The 25,077-nt window shown below is 41.0% G+C and overlaps 1 protein-coding gene across 11 annotated transcripts in view; it reads left to right on the forward strand.

The window, feature by feature from the left end:
* Positions 1-25,077, forward strand: part of afdna (afadin, adherens junction formation factor a) — a 105,017-nt gene that overhangs the window by 73,797 nt on the left and 6,143 nt on the right. For 8 of the 11 annotated variants that reach the window (XM_038726405.1, XM_038726410.1, XM_038726411.1 and 5 more), the window contains 13 exons: positions 2,718-2,783; positions 2,879-2,952; positions 7,156-7,274; positions 9,286-9,486; positions 10,165-10,256; positions 10,481-10,675; positions 11,219-11,363; positions 12,169-12,571; positions 13,448-13,704; positions 13,833-14,047; positions 14,157-14,336; positions 18,381-18,515; positions 21,807-22,359. In XM_038726405.1, coding sequence (XP_038582333.1) covers positions 2,718-2,783; positions 2,879-2,952; positions 7,156-7,274; positions 9,286-9,486; positions 10,165-10,256; positions 10,481-10,675; positions 11,219-11,363; positions 12,169-12,571; positions 13,448-13,704; positions 13,833-14,047; positions 14,157-14,336; positions 18,381-18,515; positions 21,807-22,359 — 2,635 coding nt within the window. The remainder of the gene's footprint in view (positions 1-2,717; positions 2,784-2,878; positions 2,953-7,155; positions 7,275-9,285; positions 9,487-10,164; positions 10,257-10,480; positions 10,676-11,218; positions 11,364-12,168; positions 12,572-13,447; positions 13,705-13,832; positions 14,048-14,156; positions 14,337-18,380; positions 18,516-21,806; positions 22,360-25,077) is intronic. The other 3 variants (XM_038726413.1, XM_038726415.1, XM_038726412.1) reach the window with 2 other exon arrangements.

Raw genomic sequence — 25,077 nt, forward strand, 5'->3', positions numbered from 1 at the left:
TTAGTCTCTTTTTTTTAAGAAATATCTTACATTAACAATTTTCTAACTTGTTAATCCATCTGTGAAATTTCTGCTGCTTATCGAGGTCCAGGTCGCAAAAAAAAATGTGATTTATATTTGTCAGTAAATTAATGAACTTACTACAATAATTGTAGGCCTTATTGTCCCGTTTGTTTTCTATTAATTTTCCTTCTACGTGGAATTAAAAAGATCATAAAAAGTCATGAATGTAATTTGGTGAACATTGCCGACGCCCCTGCAGTTTGTACCCTCCTTTGTTCTGGTGTCTTAATCTTCTACACTGCAGCTGAAGAAACAGTTAATAAATGTGACCTGCAAACAGTAAGAGCCATTAACCTGAGCGTAACCCCTGCCTCTGCTTTTTATACACACACACACACACACACACACACACACACACACACACACACACACACTCTGTTCCACGTTGCCAGGTCTGACGGATGGCGGCAATTAGGAGTCCTTTTCATCCACTCCACAGTTTTATGAGCGAGTTTATAGACATGCTGTGATTCTTAATGTCTTGCGTGTGTGTGTGTGTGCCATCTGAACCTTTCCTGTAGTGTTTTCTCTTTAAGCTTTGGTCTCTGCTTTATACTGTAATAACAGAAACCTGCTTTAAAAGTAGAAGCAAGTCTGAAAGTGATCAAGATGTCTTCAGTTTTTGTCAGCAACATTGTCTCTTTCTGTTTGCTCTTTGTTGCCTTCCCAACACCCAAAAAAACAAACAGAATTTCTTAATTTATCTTCACTTAATATAAACTAAATTATGCTTTTAAAGTCTTGACATGAAAAATATTTCACATTTAGCACAGTGGAGAGTCTCTCTTAGAGGGGGGAGAAAAAAAACCCTCTGAAATATCTTTCTGGTTCTACTGTTGCACAAACTCGGAGGATAAACATGTCAAGATGGCAAAGAAATTGTGTGATACGTCTGATAACATGCCAGCACTCTGCCGCTCTGTAAATCACCTCCCCACTTCACAAGAAAACCACACTCACAGAGGCTCTGGCTTGTGTGTGTGTGTGTTTCTTCTCCCCGTTGTAATATGGATTTCTGTTGCTACTTGGTAAAGAAAGGATTTGGTTTAAAGTAAATATTATGACATAAAACATATCTCGTCAGATTCCTGTAGGGAGATTTGATTGTTTCAGCAGAAAATATTACTAGAATACAGCAAAGTCTGAAACTAGAATATAAGCAGAGAAACTGAACATAAAATTGCTGAATGTGTTTGACCACCGCTGTGCTCTTTAAATGCCTTGAAATGTTTCAGTTTGACATGTTGGTGAACTTGTTACCCCAGATAAAAGAGGCTTGGTGTTCAGGAAACTACAGTTTTCCGATCCAGCCTTGCTCTGTTCAGTGTCAGTACATGTTTTAAATTCCTCTTGGTGCTGGATTCAGTCAGTGCTGCTGGATGTTCCTGGTGTTTCTGTCTCAAACAGTTAGGACTTCAGTTATGTCTTGAGATGGTCACTATGTCAGACGCTTTAACGGGTGCTTTAATTTCTTTTTTCACTTGGCTAAGTGACGTCAGACTACTTGTTGAAACTTGCTTACTGTCAATTAGGACCTGCGTGACGTGCTAAGGTGGTCAAGCAGGAAACGACCAGTTGGAGCCTTGTGAACTTCCTAGATGCAGAAACGATTGTCTTCTTCTATAGCACACTACTTAATGCTCATTTCTGTTCTCAGTGCTCCACATCTGTTGGTTCGGGCATTTTTGGGTTGATAATAGGAGTAGTAGGATCCCAGCAAAAGTCAGGTACTACCATCGTCTTCTCCTGTTTGAGCAGAAGATTATGGGAAAGTTTTTCACGCTTAGGCCCTGTCTACACGAACACGAAGTATTTTCAAAACTGACTTTTTCTATACAGTTTGGCTGTTCGTCCACACGGAAACGCAGTGTCAAGTCGCTGAAACCGAACATTTTTTAAAACCCCTGCCAGGGTGAGGATTTTAAGAAACGCTGGTTGCCGTGTAGACGGTAAAGCCGGAGTATTTGCCTTGCGACGTCAGAGTGTGTTTAATTTCAGATTGTGCGCCACTTCCTGCTTTGTAAACGCTAATATTAGGCTCCGATTGGCCCACATGGCTTTACGGTTAAGGTCATATCGCCGCCTGGTGGTTTGGCATGCTCTCGGCAGCGCACGATGGCGTGTTTTTGCGTTTTCATGTAGACAGGAAAAACTCCGTTATAAAAATACCCGTGTACGTGTGGACTAGGCCTTAGTATCGCATAACTGCTTACTGTAACTTAGTATGATTCTAAAAAAGCTTTTCATGATGACGAGAAAACGAATATGAAAAGGCAAACTAGATGGTGGATAGATTTGAAACAATCTCGCACAAACTTCAGGTGGCTTTTTGAAAAACTCTTCATGTCACCACATTTTTAGGCACAGCATGAAAGCATCTGAAGTATGTAGTGAGTATTCGATCAGTATATCCAGACACTCAAACTGGATACGGACCTGTTCGCTCGCGCCTGTAGAATTATTTTTATTGTCTGTTTTATTAAGGTGTTTCTGTGTATGTCTTTACTCTGCTAAATATATTCTGTAATTGTTCTACCCTGCTGAAATAATTGAACCAAAATGTGAAACATATTTTTAAATTTTGTAAATTCATGGTCACACATGTCAGGTTAATGTGTCTCTTTGTCTCTCTCTCTCTCTCTCTCTCTCTGCAGGGTGCTGGTCAGGAGAAGCTGGGCATCTACATCAAGTCTGTTGTCAAAGGAGGAGCAGCTGATGTGGTTAGTCCACACACAGAAAGTGAAAGCTGTGACAGGGGATAATGAGTAATAATGTACACAGTGACTCATTTTGTGGCATGTTTGTGTTTTTACAGGACGGTCGTTTGGCTGCAGGTGACCAGTTGTTGAGCGTGGATGGGCGCAGTCTGGTCGGCCTATCACAAGAGAGGTAAAGATGGTTGTCCTGTGGTTTTTTGTTTTTTTTGTTTGTTTAATTCAATGTAATCACTGAATTTCCAGTGCTCAGATATCATGTAATGACAGGGTACCTGTGGGGTCTTAAAAGTATTAAAAAAGTCTTAAATTTCATATTCCAAAAATAAGGCCTTAAATGTCATTACCAAAGTATTAAATTTCGTTTACCAAGGTCTTAAATTTGTTCTTTCGTAGGATTAAATAAATACCGTAATGTCATAAATATAACACTTTTTTTGTGTGTGACTTTATAATTTGTTTGTATTTTTGATTTCACCCCTAAAGAGTTCTTAGTGCACAAATATTGTATTCTTTTCATAGGTGTCATTTACACTGTGGATACTGGGGACATGTCTCCATCACTCCAAGCATTTGTTAAATGTGTTCTGAAAAATGGCTTGCAACAAGAACTGTAAAAAAAACAAAAACTAAATGGAAATACTTTGAGAAAGGTTTATTTGCGCAATAAGAAAACATGCAATGCCATTTAAAGATAGAAGAAAGAAATGTGCAATGTCCAAAAGAAGTTTCTTAAGCTAAAAAAACAAGCTGCTGAGTACTGCATTATATATATGTTTGAATTGTCATCTGAATAACTTTATATAAAAGATAATTCTACCATAAATTGGTGCAGAAAATGTCTCTAGAATGCAGGAAATTAAGTGTTTAGTGCTCATATTTTTCAGCATTGAATATTTCATCCAAATAGTGTTAAAATGTCTTCTTGTCTTGTTCTCGTGAACCCAATATTGTAAATTGTGCATGTGAGTTAAGTGTATCGTCACACCCCTAATCTGAACCCCAATGTCCCCATCACTTTCCAACACAAAGTGACGTCCTTGATTCATATCAAAGTACAAACACAACCCAAAAAGCTATAGTGTGTTAAATATTAATGTATTATATTAAAATACTTTATTAAATTCATGTAACTTTGTAAAAAAAATTTGTCGGGCTTAAAATTCATACAGATTTTCCATTATAAGGCAGTGAAGTTGGTATTAAATTTCATCCTAGGTGGTCTTAAAAAGTCTGATGTAATGTGATGTCAGTGAACTCGGTGTCCTCATATGCTGATTTCCATTTGCAAATTAGAAATGGGGAATTCCCAGCTGACACGTATAAATTATATTTAAAGCTTCAAGACATCTAGAGATTCATCCTTAAGAAACAGCAGGGAGTAGATGTGGGCGCTCATGTTTTTCTCTTTACACCACCTACCGCACAGTATTGACGTTTTTATGGCCATGTGATGATGAAACTTAATTTAAATTCTAATTTGAGAATTGAAAACACTTGAAAGTAAAGTATCATGTTGATGTGACATAAGATAACCACTTCTTGGGAAACCTCAGGGCTGAGACATCTTGAGGTTCTTGCTTTGAGGCAGTTGCGTCCCCATTTGTCTTCGTTTAAAAAAAAAAAAAAAAGACCACATTTCCAACATGTTTGAAACACACGGCACTGAGCAGAAAAAGGGTGTGCATGTTTTTAAAAACAGCCGTGAAGTACTCTGTGACTAACGCCCCGCTCAGAGTAATCCAGTTATTCCTCTCCCTCGGCATGTACAGGCTTGATGTTCAGTGTTGCTGCTTAGCGTTTGTGTGTGTGTGTGTGTGTGTGTGTGTGTGTGTGTGTCATCCCCAAGTCAAACTGGATTTACAAATAATTTGTGTAATTGCGTTAGGATGCAGGTAGCAGGTGGATGGGGTTTATCATATCAGGACATTTCAGATTATGTCCACTATCAGATCAGTCATCACGGTGTCATCCTGGGGTCATCGCCTCTCGTACTCCTACAGGTTAGGCGTTGGTTGCCTTTAGGTCTGGGATATGATTGTGTAAAAGCTAACTCCTGTGATATTTCCAAATGTGGTTTTAGAGTCTGTTCTCTGCTCCGCATCAAGCCGTTGACGTTGCATTCCCAGAGTTCCATCCAATCAAACACACATGGCTCATTACCTTGTGTGATCTGCCCTTCAACTATTTATAGGATTTAGTTAAAGCCGTGTCCACATGTGGCTGTTTATAGAAAATACCATGGGTACTGTGTGTGTGACACAGCAGGATTGTACCCAAATTAGAGTGAAGTGAGTCTCTGGCAATGACAAATATAATCCCTGCACCCTGTGGTTCATAATAAAAGTCTTCTAGTTTGTTTTACTGCCTGTTGGGAGTAGACAGAAACTTTACTTGCATTTTCCCGTAATGACTAAAAGTGATTTTGTTAGTAGTGCACGCATTGTAGAGCTGAAACAATGAGTTGATAGACAGAAAATAATCGACAGCTATTTTGATTATTGATCGTTTTGGTCCCTTGTTCAGCAAAAACCCCTTCTGTTTCCAGTTTCTCAAATGTGATCATTTGCTGCTTGTCTCAATTAAACATCTTTAGGTTTTGGGCAGTTGGTTGGACAGAAATAAGGAATTTGAAGACATCACTTTGGGGAACTGTGATAGAGATTTTTCAAATATATTTTGACAGTTTGTAGAGAAAGTGATTAATTAGTACTTGTTAGTTGTATCCCCAATCAGTCAGATGAGTATCATAGTGTCTTCGTACTTGGTAAATACAAAGTAGTCGTATGTTTCAAGGTAATAAACATCTTCTGCTGTGAGGGGAAAAATGTAAAGAAAGGAGATTTAATTAATTTCCCATTCATTATAAACTCAGCAAAAAAAAGAAACGTCCCTTTTTCAGGACTCTATATTTTAAAGATAATTCTGTAAAAATCCAAAACCCTTCACAGATCTTTATTGTAAAGGGTGTTAACAATGTTTTTCATGCTTGTTCAGTGAACCATAAACAGTCAATGAACATGCACCTGTGAAATGGTCTCAGTTATAAAAACCTAGAACACTAAAGAGACCTCTCTTCTGACTCTGAAAAACACCAAAAGAAAGATGCCCAGGATCCCTGTGCCCCGGTTCATCTGTGCGAAAGTGCTTTTAGGCCTGCTGCAAGGAAGCATTAGGACTGCTTATGTTGCCATAACAATAAGCACTACAGGGAGACAGGAAGGACGGCTGATTGTCCTTTCAGTGGCAGACCATATGTGTCAACACCTGCACAGGACTACAGGGCTACACCAGATACTGATTGTTACTTTTGATTTTGAAGCCCCCCTTTATTCAGGGACAATCACATGTCTTTGAAACTTTTTTCAGTTTATGTCTTAGTAGTTGATTCATTTTATGTTCATACAAATATTAACATGTGAAATTTGCAGAAAATAAAAGCAGTTGTAAGTGAGAGATTCTTTCTTTTTGCGGAGTAATAAATTCAATGCACGTTTATGTAAATGTTTGGTTTCATGTCTTATTACAGCGGTGTAACTTAAGATTTATGAAGTACTCGGTACTCAGATTAGTTCTGAAAAATAGAGAATCGTTTCTAAAACTCAAAAAAAAGAGAAAAAGATTAATGTTGATTAAAAAGCTTTGATTTGGAATCTAATGTTATTTCGAGATCTGCCAGTGGCAATGTTACAGTAGGATGGAGGGAAAGGAGTATTAAAAAGAAAATCATGGCAAATATGGATAGTTAAGTCAATTTTAATTAAGTTACCTAAAGTCTCAAAGGGTTTTACAACCTCTGCAGCCCTCTATCTGAACCCTCGGTTTAGGTAAGGAAAACTAACCTTTAAAGGAAGAGACCTCATAGTAAACATAACACTAACATCCTAAATACACTTCCGTATCTGGCTTTCCACCAAAACTGAACCCTTACTGTTGATGTCTGTAGTAAATATGTATTATAAAGTAGATTCAGGGCCCTTATTAGCTGAGCAAGTAGCTCTTCATACTGTTTTTGAATTGAATCGTGTTCTTCTTATCACCCACCATCTTCATAATATTTGTGGTTCATTGCTTTGAATTTAGGATGTGATTTCCATCCAAAACTACTAGACTGTGTGTGTAATGTGACACAGCTTCAGCACATTATCATCGTAGAGCACGGAGCACGGTTTACTACCAGGATGAGTTCAGACCATTTTCTGATCACTTAAAAGATGAAGTATCTCAATGCAGTTAAATGGGGAATTTAGATATTTATTAAACTATGTGGATGTAATACCTACACCACAGAGAGTAATTTAAGTGTGTCAGACCCTCTCAAGTTGTGTTGCAAGATTCATACTCATGCTCCCCCCTCTCCCTCTCTCTGTGTGTTCAGGGCAGCCGAGCTGATGACGAGAACGGGCTCAGTTGTGACTCTGGAGGTCGCCAAGCAGGGAGCCATTTACCACGGACTGGCTACACTCCTCAACCAGCCCAGCCCTATGATGCAAAGAGGTGAGCACAGACATATACACTTGCAAAATGTTGAGATGGTTTACTTTAGTATCGACTCGTTTTACAGCTTCACAGTTTGTCTTTTGTCCTCCAAACATACTATTGACATAATTATTCATATTTTCAGAGTTCCCTTGAGCCCATTAAAGTCTGAAAATACGTTAGAGGGATTTTATTTACGAATCAACTAAATTATTGTATTAAATCTGCTTTTTTTTTTTTTATTTTTTTTTTTTTTTATGAATTTGTATGTTTCCTCTATTTTGAAGAACTTTGTGTCTTTTATGTGAATGGTGCTTAATGATTATTTGTAGAGCTCAAACACTGTTGATTAACAGAAAATGAATCTGCAACAATTTTGATTACCGAACAGTCGTTTTTGTCATTTGTCAAGCAAAAATGTCTTTCTCTGGTTCCAACTTTATATTTGCTGATTTCATCTTTTTATATTACTATACATCGAATTTATAAATTTGGTTTTGGGCTGCTGGTCAGACAAAAGGTTAATTTAGTAGGTCAACTAGCACTCCAGAAAATTGTGATGGGCTTAACTCCTTAATTGATAAAATAATTGACAGATTAATGAGTAATGAAACTGCAGGTTCATGTTTAACAGTGGAACAACAATATGCACTTCAGCTGTTTTTCACTAAATACTAGTTTACTGGTCCTTGAACAATTATGAACATTATAAAAGTCTTAAATTAAAAGCCCTTTAAAAGATCATAACTTTGGCGTTACAGATTTTTTCTGTTAATAGTTGTAATGAATGGACTATTGTTAGTTCCACCACTAGTTAATGCCAGTAATTTGGTGTTGTGGATGAAAGAAGAGAAGCAGACTTGCCCAGACAGTGTGTCCTTGTTGTCTTCTCTGCAGCGCAGTAAGAAACCAGCTTGCAGACTGAAAGATATAATGAGTGTTTGTGGCCACTGCCAGATATGTGTGTGTGTGTGTGTGTGTGTGTGAGACGAGCTGCATGTGTGTCCAGACTCTCACACACATACAGGGCAGAGTTTCATGGGGTTGTCTAGCTGTGTGCTAGTCTTTGTCTGCTGGAATGTGACCCTACATTCATTGAGGAAGTCTTCTGGCCGGGCCGGACTGTAGCCCAGGATGACGCTAACGGGGTGTTTCTCCTCGAATTCCCTTGAACCACAGTGTGTTTTTCAGTGCACACAGTGAAATTTAACCACCAGGCAGTGAAGGACGCTGGTCATTCTTTAGTTATACTGTCAGGAATCTGGAAGTTGAATGGTAGATTTTCACAGACTGAGGGTGTGACTGTACAGAGGAAGCAGAGCTAGATACCCAGGAGGGGAAAAAAGTTGTACACTGACTCTATGAATGTAACACTCTCATGAAAAAAGACTTTAACTAACTTAATAATCACAATTACCTCTACAGAGATGGGTCATTTCTTTTGTTTTCAAAACATCATGACAGAAGTTAATCCTCTTTCAGACATGCGCCTTATTATGCAAATATGATGTCAATTTAAATGTCTTGTCTCATCTCTGATATGCGCCTCTTTTAAGCAAAATTCACAGCAGCGATTTTGCTAATTTACCCACACTGCAAAACATTTACGCTGTCTAATGCATTTATCATAAATGAAGATTGTTGATATTCTAATTAATTTACCTCTCCTCTTGGCGCAAGGCAAAAGAAGTTTAAAAAAAACAATGCGGCACCCCCACACAATATCTCGATTTTCATCCATGCCATAGGCGAAAGGCATCATGTGAGCAAATGGGAATTCAACTAGAGTCTTAACTTTGTCACTTAATCTCTTATGCCCAAACCGCTAAATTATTTGATATCAAGAAGGTGTCATGTAGAAAATCACGACAACATAGCCAAAGACAAACCGCATTGACAAAGAAGAACAGTGGTCAAATTTTAAATACAGTAACAGGTAGATTAGTGTGTGTTGCTTTCATGTTTTTCTAAAACAGCCATTCTCTCTCTCTTTGATCTCTTCCGCCCTTACGTCTATATGCGTGTCCAGCATCAGACCGAGGCCGCGACAAGAACGGGAAACTTCGACCAAAGAGCGAAGGCTTTGAGTTGTACAACAGCTCCGTGCAGAACGGGTCTCCGGAGAGTCCGCAGGCTGGCTGGGATTCTTACCCCGAACCAAAGAAGATGAGCAGCGAAGATCGACTTCTCAAGAACCGAGCTGACCATCGTTCCAGCCCCAACGTAGCCAGTAAGCCCCCCTACTTCCCAAGATTTCATGTTTTTATACACTTGAATTTGCATGAAGTTGTTTGGTCTATCTTTTCACCACCTACAATGCACTGAACATCAGCATGAAACGGCTTTAAAATTTTAAAGTCAAATCTCAATTGACAGCTACACCGGTTTTAATGCATTTGACCACTTCCATAAGAAACCAATACTTTTTAATTTGTTCATCACAAGGATGTGAGTTTAATGACGCATTACATCAACGTACCCATAACATTTCCCACTAATTCAGGCAGTAGATTAAGCAGATACAGAAAATCTTAAATTGCTCCAGGAGACTTTGATTAGATAAACATTTTTTAAAGCATCTGTCTTAAACAAGTCATTGTGTTTTGACTTGGCATGGGTTGTAATGGAAATGGGAAAGAAAAGAAATATTAAAATAACACCGGTGTTATTCTTTAACTACTCCACCCAGATATGGAAACACAGTTCCACGGTACTGTTGTGCAATAACAGTGTGGCTTCAAAAGACACCCTGTTATTAAAAAACAATCTCAAAAACCACTTTCAGTAACCACATTGGTTATTTGGGAATTGTTGGCAACTCCTTTGCTCCTCTAACTCATTGCTTAATTCTGAATATTGTAAGTGAATGCTTTTAACCATACTATAATGCCTCCTTCCCCGTCATCAGATCAGAGCCAGAGTCCTGCAGGAAAAGCGGTGTACCCCGGAGGACCTGGCGCTAAGATCACCTCCGTCTCTACCGGCAACCTGTGTGCAGACGTGAGTAATCCACCGTGCGATTGAAGCCAGTGGCGTCTTTATGTGGAATGCTCCAGCAGACCACATGAGACTACAGTGACACAAACACTCGAGGACACAGTATCTAGAACTGAGATGAGAAGTGCACAGAGCATTATTACACAACCAAATCCCCACAATGTGTTGCCTGTTTAGTGTCCCACATGTTTTCTTTTCACACAGTAATTTCTGGTTTCATTTATCAGGATGAGCCCTCCCCTCCCCGTCCAGAGGCCTACCCCATCCCCACCCAGACCTACCAAAGGGAGTACTTCACCATCCCGGCCTCGAAGAGCCAGGACCGGGTTGTCGGTCCTGGCCAGGTGCCCTCGCAGCACTGGCAAGGCATGGACGACAGAGACCGCCCCCCTATGGTTGACAACATCCACAACAGCATGCAGGTAGAGCAGCATCTGACCCCAATGTGTTAAAGCTACTGTTTCAACACATTAGAGAATCGCTAAGATAGTAAGATGAATTTTTTAGTTAATTATTGAATTAGTTGTCGGGGGTCATCGGCGCATCAGGACATCAGACATGAGTACAAATGCATCTATGCAGCTGTATTTTTCAACTGGTTTGCTGAATTTCTTGTGTAAGTCAATAGATTTCATTTCTTTTTCCTCAAGAAGTGTGTAGAATGCAAACGTACTGAACTGTAAAATCCTCTTGGATATGTTTGAATCCTTCAAATGAATAATTTAGGTGGTCCAGATGTCTTCTACCTCTCCATATTTAATGTTTCTTCCCATCATGCTCCCTTCTCATCCTGTTCCTCTCCTCTTTGTGTTCCTACCTTCATCTTTCTGCTCCCCCCCCGCCGATGTCCTTTCTCTCTCTCTTCTTTATTTTCCATTTCCCCTCCTCTCTCCATCTCACTTTCCCTTTTCTTTCCTCTCTTTTCCGCTTCTCTCATCTCTTATTCGATGTTCCCTCCTTTTCAGCGCGTTAACCACTCCCAGGAGGAGTTGTACCCCCCACCAGGAGTTCTGAGGCCAGATGAGCGCATGCAGCAGCACTACCAGCAGGACTACCGGGACATGGACTACCAACACCGAGATCTTGACTACCAGAGAGGACCACCAGGAGGTAAGAAGGACTGTAGCACCTGTCGGATTATGTAAAAGCTTAGTGGTTTTCAAAATCCGAATGTTCTTCTAAAGTGTAATTAAATGTGAAATTATTGCTTACTATTAGGTAATATTTACTAATCATAAAATTTGTACTGAGAATGGCAAATTGTGACATTTTAATCTGTCACAATTTGCTTAATCCTTACTCTGTAAAATGAGAAATCCTGCACGCTGTCTGTTACTTCTGGTCAGTTTATCTTGTCCCGGTGTTGCAGTCAGTTGACCTTCATTAGTTAGGACTGATGAGTAAAATTCAACCTGCTCTGCTCATTAAAGCTTTTACCTCAGGTAGCTCACCTGGTCGAGCATCTACCATTTAACAGTGCTGAGGTTGTTTCTAGTCTGGCCCGAGCCCTTTACTGCACGTTATAACCTCTCTCTCCTTTTCCTTCCCTGTGTTTCTCTTCTGTGATTATCTAATAAAAATAATCAAAAGGTTTCTCTATATTAAAACACTAAATGGAAACCCTGAGTGTTGAGGTCAGACTGGTGAAGCCAGCTGAGAAAAATGCCACCAAGCCTCCAGATCTGAGGGGAAAGATATTTAGTTTTACCTTCAAACAGCTGTCTGCCTTCATCATGGGACCCTAACCCCATTAGTGACCCCAGCACTTTGTACATTACTCCATCCCTGTCTTTTCTCCTCCCATCTCTTCTGTCATTGATGGGCCAAGGGATCCTAATTAAAAGAGTTACAGGAAGAACGACCCGTTTGTCTACAGTTGACCACTTAATGTGTTACTTTGTTCCTGTTGCTGCAGGAGGTCCTGACCACTGGGCCCCACAGCCACAAGTGTCCTCCTCATTGGAGTCTTCCACGTCTAGCCAGGAACATCTCAACTTCTCAGCTTCCTCCTCATCCTCCAACAAGACCCAGAACCAGAAGACTGGGCCGGGCCGATGGAAGACGCCCAACGCCCCTCACGCCGCGCCGCCACATCCGGCCCAGCCGCCGTCCCGTTCTGACCTGCCCCCTCCTCCGCCACCACCACCAGCCCCTTACCCCGACCCTTTCGACCCCTACGACCCCCAACCTGACCTACCGCTCCCGCCTCCTCCCGCTTCCGTCCCTCCCATAACAGCCCAGCAGGCCGCTGACCGCAAGAAACGTGAGGAGCAGCAACGCTGGTATGAGAAGGAGAAAGCTCGGCTGGAGGAAGAGAGGTGGGGCTTCTTTTATTTATTTATTTTTTTTATGTTTTGATGTTTCGATAATCAAAAGGCACAGAAAGGAACGTATTTTAACTGGAGAGGCCCGTGTAGGCTGTTTCCAAACGACAGTTAAACAGGTATAAGTGTTAGGTCAGATAAGAGGCAATCATCCATACAAACAAAATTAGGGTGTATGGACAGACAAAACATTACACCTCCACCTTGGTGGTCCCATGGTACAAAATAACCTCCATGATCCCCCAAACAATATAATGTCCTAACAAAAGGACTGTAGCCCATACGGGACACATGTACACATTTCTTTTGTATGACAACATAAAACATAACCAAGTGAGATTTTGTGGCCTTTGTCATTATTGCGTCTTAGCATTTTACATAAAGAAAATGAGAAAATGGTGCCCTCTTTAGGCCACTGGTGTAAATATTATTTACATTTTGTACAATTTACTGTCATATGTTTTCCAATCATGAAATCGGGTAGAATCAGGGCATTATGAGTTGTTATCGTCATAAATTAATTTGCTGATCATAGTCTTAGCCACATTCAGAATCAGAAGGAGCTTTAGTAGTGTTTTACACATACGAGTAATTTGCTGTGGTGATAAGGTGCTACACTTAGACAAACATACAGTCAACATAAATAAATGTAGATGCATGGCTAGAACACATAACTGTGTTCTAGCCATGCATTAAAAATGTTTGAGGTTTTAATTGTACAATAACAATTTGTATGTAGCTTTACTTATGATTATTTCAGGTTTTATTTATTTGTTTCTGCTTTGACATTTATAACAGACAGCAAACAAGATAAAAATTATAAAGATGATGACAATAAGTATCACTAATGATGGCTTGATGTTTTGCCAGGGAGAGGAAGAGGAGAGAGCAGGAGAGGAAGCTGGGTCAGATCCGGGCCAACCCCGTCATGCCCGTCCAACCTCACAACAACGGAGGATCCATGCCTCCTCCTTCTCACCACCAGCCCCCTCTGCCCTCTGTGACCCCGCCCCAGCCCTACCTCCCTCCACAGTCTCAGCCCCAGCCTCCCCCACCCAGGCCGGAGAAGCTCGCCAGCCTGCCGCGGTCAGCTGTTCCTCCCCCTGCCAGTGCCTCCAACCCTGCTGGTAACACATTCAAGTCACAGCTTTTCTTATAGTTAATGTTTGATCTCAAAAATAGTGACTTCCAGACTATTTTTACACGCAAACTACACTCATGTCAGTATAATAAATAAGATGCGATGTACTTGTAGGCATGGACACGGTGATCAGGGAGCTTTTACCGCAGCAGCAGCCGCGGACCATCGAGAGGCGAGACCTGCAGTACATCACCATCAGTAAGGAGGAGCTAACGTCCAGCGACAGTCTGTCTCCTGACCCCTGGAAACGAGACGCCCGTGAGAAGGCAGAGAAACAGCAGCAGCTTCACATCGTAGACCTGCTGGACAAGGAGATCCAGGATCTCCAGGTAGGTACAATATAAGCTCTGTCCAGAGGGAATTGGTGTTTTAGCTTAGACACAAACTTAGTGATGGATTCACAGCCCGATCCAGTTCTGAGCATAACTTATTTTCCAGGCGAAGCCCGAGCGAACGGCGGAGGAAAGCGACCGCCTCAGGAAGCTGATGCTGGAGTGGCAGTTCCAGAAACGACTGCAAGAGTCCAAGCAGAGCGATGAAGATGAGGAGGAGGAGGATGACGAGGACGTGGACACCATGATGATCATGCAGAGGCTGGAGGCCGAGAAGAGAGTCAGGGTGAGACAGGGGAAGGTGGTGGCGGGATGGGAAAGGATAGAGAGGCGGGAAGACAGTAAATGGCAAGGGTGGAGGAAAGAGAAATAAAAGAAGGAGAAGAGAGATGAGACAATCATGCAGCAACTTAAATGACAAGAAAGCCACAGGGAGAGGAGAATAAAAGTCAAATAAATAAAATAAACATTTACAGGAAGGTCTGAGGGAAGTAGGGAAGAGAAAAGAGACAGGAAATCGTTTCATGTGCAAAACCTGATTTGGCAGAAACAAATCTGTAGTTCAGCACACAAGAAAGGTCTAACCACAGGAAATGAGGCGGGGGGGCAGAACGGCTTTCAAATGCTAGAAGGGGAAATGGATTCCTCTGTGACAGCACTCCCACTATGAATGTCCTGCAATGTGCATCTGCAACATGCTTCTGTCATCGCTTTGCCATGCTGAGCTGCTTAAATCTGATTGGCTGGAGGGGTGGGCGGGCAGGTGGGTTTTGGGCAGGCAGGTGAGGATCACATCATATGGATCTAACTGTGTGACTTTAAGTATGACAGGTAAAGGCTGCAAGTGTGTGAGAACATGATTTATGTTTCCTGTAGATTTTGGTTCCTAAACTTAGTGAGTGAATTACAACAAACAGCTGCGTCCTGCTGTGATAAGACACAACTAGTTTAAAGGGAAATACTATGTCCTACTCTTTGCCATAGATTTTCCCTCGTTGATGTAAGATCAGTTTGTCCTTACTCATATATTCGGCATCTTTCCAAATGTAATGCAAATGCATCATATGTGCTGGGCTGCATAGCCACAATGAGCCCACAGTGTTACTGGTCCCATTTCAACAAGGTTCCCTGCATCCTGAATGAACATTAATGTCTTCATTATTTTATTAAATAATTCTGGATAATGCAAAGGTAGAATCAGATGATCATTACATCCCATTTTGATAAATACAGTTTTTGTACAGAGGTACAAAAAGTCCCACAGTTAGAAACTAATGTGGAAAGAACCAAGCCACAGAGCCCCAAAATGTTTCAGGCAAACCCCCGGTGCTTCCTGAATACTTTTCAGTTCTTAGGCAGCATTATATTCCTAACTTCTCTGTGTGACAGGCTGTGTGGTGAATATGACTGCATGAGGCAGTATGTGGGTGGGTGCTGGTGGATGCAGCTGTGTGTGGTAGATGCGTGTTGGACATGGTTTCGAGTCTGTGAGGTTGAGGCTGAGTGTGTGATTGGTTTGGTTTATTTTTTGTTCTTTTTTCTGTAAATAAATACTTTCGAACTGATCTTTTGGATTTCATGTGCTGCTGGTGTAAAACTCCTCCTGGCTACAGGTGGACATTCAGCACAGTTTACAGTAAACATGGCTGTGACGGATGAGAAGAGAAAGTTAGGTTTATTTATAGTATTGAGCCCAAAATTACAATTTGGTACAGGATACAGTCTTTGAGCCAATGCTTGGTTTTTGTGATTTGGTTCATTTAAATTTGGACCTTAGTCAAGATCTTTTTTTGTGAAGAATTTGTGTTTAATCAAATCAAGTAAGGGAACAGGTGACTCCAGGCCACACCCTTAATTATGTTATTTAATGCTCACGAGTTACTTGACCCAATAAAAAAAACTAACAATTGGCTAAAGTAATTAATAATTGTGTTGAAAATGTTTTTATACCAATAATTTTCTTCACTTTCCTCTTCAAAATTAAAAAATAATTATTCAAAATTCTGTTAAAAAATAATAATAAAGAAACAAAAACAATAAAGAATAAAACAGCTAGAAAATAGTGAGCTGTATTTTAAGATGTGGTCAGGTGGATTACGGAGCTCTTGACCAGCCACTAATCAGCGCAGTGGAGATAAACGAACTTAGCAATGGTTTTCACTTTTACTCTATGTCCTCCCCTCTATTATTTATGTTTCCTCAGTTTCTTCTCCCCTCCTTACTTTGCTAACTTAATTTCATTGATAATCTCCTCCACACCTTCCTTTTTTCAGTATTTGGGTAATTTTCTTTTCCTTCTTCCCTCCCTATCTGCCCCCTCTCTCTCAATCTCTATTCTCTTCTTCTTCTTCAGCAGCAGAATGCTGTCCCAGCTATCTCTGTTCTAGACTTGGTATGTGCTTCCTGTTAATGACAAATATCCTCTCCTTGCCCTTACATCACTTCCTGTTCTCTTGTCTGGGCTGCCCACCTGCCCGTGTTTCCTATCTGTCTCTCCCCACCCATCTGGACTAGTGTTTGTCGTTTCATTGGGGGTTGGCTCAGGGTTGCAGTCAGGGCTGTGCCATGATTAGCTAAAGAGAGGCCGTCCTGGGATGCTTGATGTTGTTTGGCTGGGGAAGCTGTCCATCTCTTTGTCCACTCAAAACAACTACTGTGGGACGACGCGTGAATCTGCTGCCTACCAATGGAGAAATCCTGGTGCTTCCAAATCATAAAAGAAAACCTAATTTTTACATGTTTATATAGTAACCGAGCTGAGGTCGGTGTGCTTCTTGTCAGCAGTGATGTTTTGAGTGCATATGGAGGTGGCGCCTGCATGGCTGAATGCATCATGGGGGGCGTCCAGGTCGATACCCGTGCATGATAGTCCTAGGAGCCCCCGGCGATGCCTGCGCAGGGCTATATCATGATGTTGTGGTGTCCATGAATCCATCTCTCCATTTGTATGTGACCAGCTGAGCCTCTTTATGTTCACTTTTTAAAGGGCCTGTCCAACCAAAAGAAAACACACATTTTCTCACTTAATTATTTTTGTTCTGGTTTATCTGTAAGTTATATTTGGGTTTATTTGTTCCAAGTTTTAGGTGTCCATCTCTGAGGTTTCTTTGTGCACCACAATACAGATTTTTTATTTTTTTATTTTTTTTTAAATAAATGCAATAATTTGTTTGTATAGTTTATATAATGATAACATAATAACAATAATAATTATTAGAAAAAATACATAAAAATTTAAACATGTAAATAAGTAAAATATATACAATGAAATATAAATACATAAATTATTAGAAAAAATAAAATTAATTTAACACATATAAAAACACATAAAAAAACAAAAAATAAGTCTAAAAAAAATTATATTTAGAAATATTTAAAATGAATAACTCAAAAATAATAAATCAAAATAATAAAAACAAAACGTGAAATGATATGCACAAAACCAATTGATTATGATATCACAATACATTTTTATATATAAAAATTTTATGAACTAAAACACAACTTAAAATAATAAAAACAATATACTGTGATAGTATATTGTGTTATATAATGTATCCCATATAAAAATCTCTAAAAATATTTTACCCTGGAGTCTCAATGAAAACTGACAGTGTAAAAGTAATTTTCAATTAAGCACCACAAAGAAAATCCTGTTTTCACTGCAGTGGGTTGAGTAGAGTTTTTATCATGCAGTTTGTGCATGGACAGATCCCTCTAGGGGTAAGTGGCAGAATATGTTGTTTTTGTAATTTGGTTGAACTGACCCTTTAACCACCACCCAGCCCAGAAAAAAGGTCTGTATCTTCTGTGTTTCACCACTGGGTTTGTGTTGGGATGGTACTGTATTCAGAACATTTCTGCAGCAGCCCGTTAAGCTTGCAGTTACTACAGGTACTTCCTTTATTGATCGTTTTGTCAATACACTCAAAACAAATACACCTTAGCTGAAAGAGGGGCTGTCTTTGTTTTTGTTGCCCTGTTCCGGTCGCTGTTGTTGCATGTTGTTGTTGGTGTTGGCATGTTTAGCTGTGTGTGTGTGTGTGTGTGTGTGTGAGATCTGTGCTGTGCATTTGCAGTGCACACTGCTCTTCCCCTCTGGAGCAGTCCTGTGAGACAAATCCAAACTACCTTACACTTATCACACACAACATCTTAGTGTCCAAGCAGTTAAACTGAGGAATTGGATGTGGAAATGTTCTCAGAGTTTTGGTATGAATGACTTGAGATTAATGTTGTACTAATTGTTACCTTGTTTGCATGTGTGCCTGTCTTTGCGTGCCGTTTGGCATGTTGTTCTTTGTGTGTGTGTGCGTGTGTGTGTGATCAGTTGCAGGACGAGGAGCGACGACGTAAGCAGCAGCTGGAGGAGATTCGTAAGCGGGAGGCGGAGGAGCGAGCAAAGCAGGAGGAGGAGAGGAGGTGGAGGGAGGAGGAGAGAGCCAGACGAGAGGCCGAGGAGAAGGTCTGTTTGTCTGTGAAATTTTACTGCAGGAGATAATGAAAACTAATGATTAGGAAGTTTTCTTTATGAAGCCATTACTGAGTCCAGCACAGGGCAGAAATCTATTAGAAGTTTTAACATATACAATATCTGCTAAAATAGTATTTAGACCAACTCTACATTAGTCTTCCTCTGAAAGCCAAACCTATTGAATTTTGACTGCTGGCACTAAGTAAATATATTATTTTGTGGCACAAACAAAGTAGATTAAATCCCAAATAGTTTAAATAGCTGTGTGAAGTTAAAAATAACCAGTACTGAGTATTTTGGGAAATTCGCTTATTAAATTTCAAGAAATAGTCCGGCTCTTGTACTGTACAAATGAAATTAACTGAATATAATGTGGTAATTTGTGAACTTTAGAGATGCAACTAGATTGTGCTACTGTCGGACCAAGTCAAGCTAGCGGTTTCCCACAGTTTCCAGTCAATGCGCTAAGCTAAGGTAGCCTTATATTTACAGTAGAGAAATTTATCCTTTCATCTGACTTTGCCAAGAAAGTGGACAAATATTTCCCAAACTGTTGCTTGTTTTTAAAGGCATTTATTTATTAATTTGAAAAGAAAAAATAGTATAGTAAAATCTCTCAAAACGCTTTCCGGGAAGATTGTGTTAATTACTTTCTAGAAGCATTGTGCAATCAGTTTGGCTGCGCGTGTCAAAAGAGAATGAACATGTGTATAAAATCCTAAATTACATACTCACCTCCATTATATCAGAAGTAGATGGAATTTACTAGCTCATGGATTTAAAACAATCAGTAACAGGCCAAATGGCAGTCTAACTCAAGGATGTACAGTGACGGTAGTGAAAGTAGTAGTCAGTATTCACTTTTTTATTCATTTTAAATGAATTAAATTGACCTTTTTTGGTAATTAATTCAGCACACCATAAGCTTAATCACCAAAACTTTAATGCAAAGGGTCTGAATACACTTTACTTTTGGCAATTACTTCTACACTCAAAAACTGAAATCTCATTTTAATAAGTAAAGTCTGCAACAAGCAAAGGGGTTTTAATACTTTCCAAAGCCACTGTTTTCTTCTTCCTTTGTTCAAGCTGCTTGGTTAATTTGGAGAGGCTACGTCTTCCTTTAATATGTATTATAAAATGGAAATATTTGGAGGTTTTAAATGACCAGTAGTGTGATCTTGTGTCCACCCACCCACTCATCTTGTGTGTTAAATCAAACATGTTCAGTGTGTTTGTTGTGTCTTTACCATGACGCCATTATCCTGGTGCATTTGTCCTGTGAACTGTAGTCCACTGATGACACCACTGGTTGTTTAAACGTCTGTGCAGGCAGAGGCAAAACTTAAAAACTAACTCCACAACAGAAAGATGTAAATTTTTTTTTTAATATATTGAGCATTGCTCCTTTTGTGCAACAGATTTCATCACTTACCGAAGTAAAAATCCCGGAGTGGGTTTAACTTAGTTTAAGTCAGTTTATTTGTTAAGACAGTTTTAGCAATGTTAAATATTTGTAAGTGACCTAACTGTCCTAAAGATATTGTTTATAGGATGTTGTGACTGTTAATCTGCTGTTTGTTGTAAAAATGTCCAATTGCATGTCCTCATCCTGTGCACCCCCCACCCTATGTGATGCTGTGTCATGTTATGTGCTCCCACCCACCGTAAGCATGGGACCCCCATCATGTTGTCGTTGTTGTCGGTGTACGTCAGGAAGTTAAGTTATTTCAGTTTTTGGGGAAGAAATTATGATTTTGTCAGGTTTTAATTTATTTATTTTGTTGTTTACCATTTCCATCCAGCATCGCTTCACAAACTATGTTTAGGGAATGCCGCCCACCCTCCCACATTTTCCCAAAACCACATGCGCGCACACACACACACACACACACACACACAGAAATCTACCCACCTGCCTCATTACCGCCATCAGCCATCCATACCGTACATATTCAGAAACCCAGCAGCCACCCACTCATTCAAACCCACACACCCACTAATCCCTCCCAGTTTCTTCAGATTCCAACTGGGCTGATTCAACCATCAAAAGCAGCTCGGATACATCCACAGCTCTAGCGACGGCCCGTAGTGGTTACCTCTTTGAGGACTTATATGATCTCGACTACATTCAGCCTTCAGCAAAAATAAAACGGGACCAAAAACGCCAAGATAATCTGACATCAGAAGCAGCGAGATTGAGCACATGCGACCCGGAGAAGCTGGTCGAGCTCCAAACCCAGAAATCTAAACGCATTCCTCCAGTGTAGATTCATGTGTAACATCACAGACCTCTCCCTGAAGTGTAGATACTAGAGCTTAGCCGCTGGAGACAGGGTGGGTTTGAATCAAAAACCTACCCACAAACCAGATATAGTATAATCTGAGGGTACACAGAGAATCAAAGCACATATGGACACGTAGTTTGTGCACACACGCATACACTCCCACAGTGATGAGGGAAGGGGAGATGGTGGAAGAGACAGGGTGGTCCAGGAAGCAGAGTTGGTTTAGTGTTGCCAGGGGGAACAGGATCTTCTTCCAGTGTCTTGTCAGGTTAGTGGAGTTGTTGGACCCGTTAAGCTGATGATACACGGGGCAACTTTTTGAGCAATGTTGCTGGGCAATCTTGATAGTGGCAAGTCCGGCTATGTTTAGATTGGGACGGTGGCAGAATGGTGGGGGAAGGGGATTACGGTAGTAATCTTTACTCATTATCATTGATGGCAACGTTGCCCTGCATGATTGCTCTAAAAGTTGCTCCGTGTATCATCAGCTGACAGGAAATAGTGCTGATTGAGAAAGTAGGTTTTCGGAGCCTTTAAGTTTTGTTTGTGAACAAGCTGTATGCTCAGTATACCCAACAGGAAGTTCATGGTGCAGACCTTTTTGTGAATAAAATAATTTATTTACTTTGTGTATTTCTACTTTAAGTCATTGGTCATTGGACTTTCATTGACCAGTTTATAAATGGGGCCCCTGATCTAGTATCTGTTGGAATCAGTTATCAAATGCTTCAGTTTGTCAAATTGGTAGACGTGGTGGACTTTGTAAATATTGTAAGGCCAGTTAGAGCAGGTGTAGTGAGGCCCGGAGGAGTCTTGTTATACTGGTGGACAGGTGTCCTAACAGATGTGGTGTTACCTGTGGTAGAAGCAGAGTAGTGGAGTTTGTTGACGTGTTTAGTACATCCCCAGCTGTGTCTGATTAGCCAGTTTAGTGTCCACTACTGAGGTTGAGCCAATGAGAGTGGAGCTTACTAACAGGTTGTCCCTCCCCCAGAGGAGACAGGAGGAGGAGTACTACAATCGCCTGGAGGCCGAGCGGCGCCGGCAGCACGATGAGGCTGAGAGAAAGCTGCTGACGCCTGACGAGCCGGCCGGTCTGTATCGGCCCCCTCTACCCCGGGAATACCAACCCCCCGCCCCCCAAAACCCTACTAACACCCCCCCGCCCCCCCCACAGAGAAACACCTCCTACCTCAAAACCCAGGTCACCTCCCCTGACACGCTCTACACCGCCAAGTTTGTGTCCTACGCGGGCGATGAGGAAGACGAGGAGGAAGGGACGGAAGCCACCAAAGCAGGAAGTGGCGGCGGCTATCAATCAGGTCAGGTGAAGCTGTCGGCGACCCGGAAGTCGTACGGCGACCTCCCGGCCACCGCCTCAACCAATCACAACAAGCCTCAGCCGCCGCCCACTGCGCGCAAACCCCGCCCTGTTTCTGACGGCATCTTCCTGTCTAGCTCGTTCCAGCCGCCAGTCAACAACTCCAACAGTACAGGTCCCCCCCTTCCTGCCAAACCCAGCTCCATCCCCCCAGGAGGCTATAAAGGTAGACCCAGAGAGAGGAGAGAGGAGTCAGGCTCGCCACAGCGCCCTCTACAGCTCCCATACCTCCCTCTCATTCATTCATCTCTTTATTTACTACCTTCATAGTTTAGTGCTATTTTCTGTTTATATTTTTACCTTCTTTTTCAGTAGAGAGGAGTTCTGCCTTATCATCTCCATCGTCTACTTTTTCCTTCTTTATATGTTTCGTCCAATTTTTTTGTCGTCGATCAGTTCATCACTTTGTTTGTTATTTTATATGTGGAAATTTCCCTCCCTCTCCTCAAGCAAATCCAACTGTGTTTGTTTTGTATTTTTTTATGTTGGTTTGTTCGAACACCTCCTCCTGTCCCCAGTAATGTTTTTTTTTCTCCTCCTCAACTTCCTCCAATCACCCCTCTCCCCCTCGATCAGCACTAGCGAACAGAAAAAGCAATCGATAATCACGCCACCACTTTTTGCTGCAGATTGAGACCCATCAGAGCCAATCATAGTACTGTTGGTGTTGTCGCTCGCCGCCTCCTTTTTGTCTGGTCTGTTGCTGCTTGGGACGGGGGGGGCGAGGTCAGCCGCCAGTCTGCCTGCCTGCCCCCCTTTCCTGCCCCGTGGCTCTGCTTAGCGGTGTTGGCTTTAAAGGGAAGGAGACACACCATTGGCTTTACACACCCATCAATCACTCGATTCAAAAGAATTCGCTCTCATTTCATGAACATAAACATGCATAAAAGCGCACACAGCAGCAGTGTGTTGAGTGAGAGGCCTCCTCTTTGTCTGTGGCTGTTTAAAAACCTTCTAATGGTCTAAATCTTCTTGTCATCACGCTGGATCTGACTCTGAGCTTTTGTATAACTCAGTCTGCTCAAACCACAGCGACTCCTAGTGGCAGTTATCCATCACAACTGCTTACAGTCAAGGTTTTAAAGGTCGTGCTCGGGCCATAGTTCCTTCTAAAAGAAACGAATGTATCACAAGGTTAAAAGTAGTCTCTCTTAATGTAGAACAAACATTAAACAGGCTGTTTTTCTTGGTTTATCCTTGTCAAATATTATGTCAAGATACGTATCATAGCTTTTCTTCAACAGGCTTCATTGTTGGAAAGCGATATCTTGACAGTAGAGGGTTCAAGCTGAAGTCATTTGGCAGCTGTGTAGAATTTTTTTTGTTTGTTTTTTGCTCCCAAAATATCCCACTATGATTTTACCTTAATGTCTTTTGTAAACCATTATGGTTAAATATTCAAAATCACATAAGATAGTATAAATTAACTTGGTTTAGGCCTTTTTTAAAGGTATATACCCAAAAATATTGGACTCGTGCGTAGCAAGGAGATTCCAAGTTTTATTCAAGGAAAGAACAACCTGTGTTATTTAGGGCCAGGTATTGAACCTCACATACTCTTTTGCCATCATCCGAAAGAGTATCCAAAACTTTCAGAGCACCGGAAGCTGGCATCATATGTCTGTTCAGATTAGTAATATTGTTCACGTATTGTTTGATCAGATTCTGTTCCCGATTTAAGTCAGTTTTAAACATTGAGACATTTGGCTTTTTTTGATATAAGAAAATGTTTATGATTATCAAAGTATGGTACTAAAATGGTATGTTTTGGTATCAGCACTGACACTCATACTACTGGTACTAGTACAGAAAAATGTTAAATGATAGGGTCTTAGTGATACGTGGTCACAAGCAGACTTCATATTAAGGCTTAGCGAAGCTCCAAATTCCAGCAGTTTGAACATCCACAGACAAACAGAGCTCCGAATGCATTACAGTCTGAAGTCATCACTACCTGAGGTCCAGGAAACGGCTTCAACATAAACCTTCTCCATCCTAGCTGCTGCTTATTGAAAACTAAAATGCATCCAGGACCTCATTGGGAACATTGTGTTGCATTTTTTTTTTTACTCAAATCAGGAAAACCTCACCCTTACCTGCCCTACCCCACCCCATCCACCCCTTAGGAATAAAATCTGCATGTTGCACCACCCCTCACACACAGAAACACACACACACACACACACACCCCATAACACAACACTGCACTCTGGCTGCCAGCAGCTCACCCCAGTAACCGGCTTGATGTCTATTGCTTTTTACTGCCTGTGCGTAGCTTCCACCAGGCTGCACCCTGCTGTCTTTATTTATTTCTTATTTATGTATTTGCTTCCCACTTTGCCAGTCTCTGTTGGTCCGTCTGTTAATTTTACTCTTTGTTTGTGCTCTGTCGTCTGCCTGTTTTCAGCTCTTGTCAGCTGATCCGGCTGTCCTTCATTTTTCATCTCTGCTGTAGCTGTGATGATGCTGTCTAACGCTGCAGCTTTACTAAACCTTTTACTACAACTCCCACAGGGCATTGCGGCAGGTTCAGGTGACCGAGCGGCACCTGAGTCTCTGGCTTCCCTGACATATGAATCTCCAAATGTATTCAATGAGATTTGATCAGCTGGCAGCTCCGAAAGCTCGAGTCTGACTTTAATAAAAATGCGGGCTCTTCTTGAAACGCAGATATTTTTGCAATCAGAATACAACCACAAGAAAAAACATGCTGACGCTAGTTTGCCTCAGAAGGTGCCTGAACTAGAGAAAGTTACAAAGGAAGAACAGAGTAAATTATTCCCAGAGATGGGTGTTGTTACAAAAACTGTATTAGTATAGAAAAATAATGAGGTTTTTTTAGACTTCACTGACCTCCAAGACAACTGAAGCAGAGTAAAATGAA

The sequence above is a fragment of the Micropterus salmoides genome, unplaced genomic scaffold (genome assembly GCF_014851395.1).
Source record: "Micropterus salmoides isolate LMB-PRFRI ecotype aquatic unplaced genomic scaffold, ASM1485139v1 Ms_hic_scaffold_18, whole genome shotgun sequence".
NCBI lineage: Eukaryota > Metazoa > Chordata > Actinopteri > Centrarchiformes > Centrarchidae > Micropterus > Micropterus salmoides.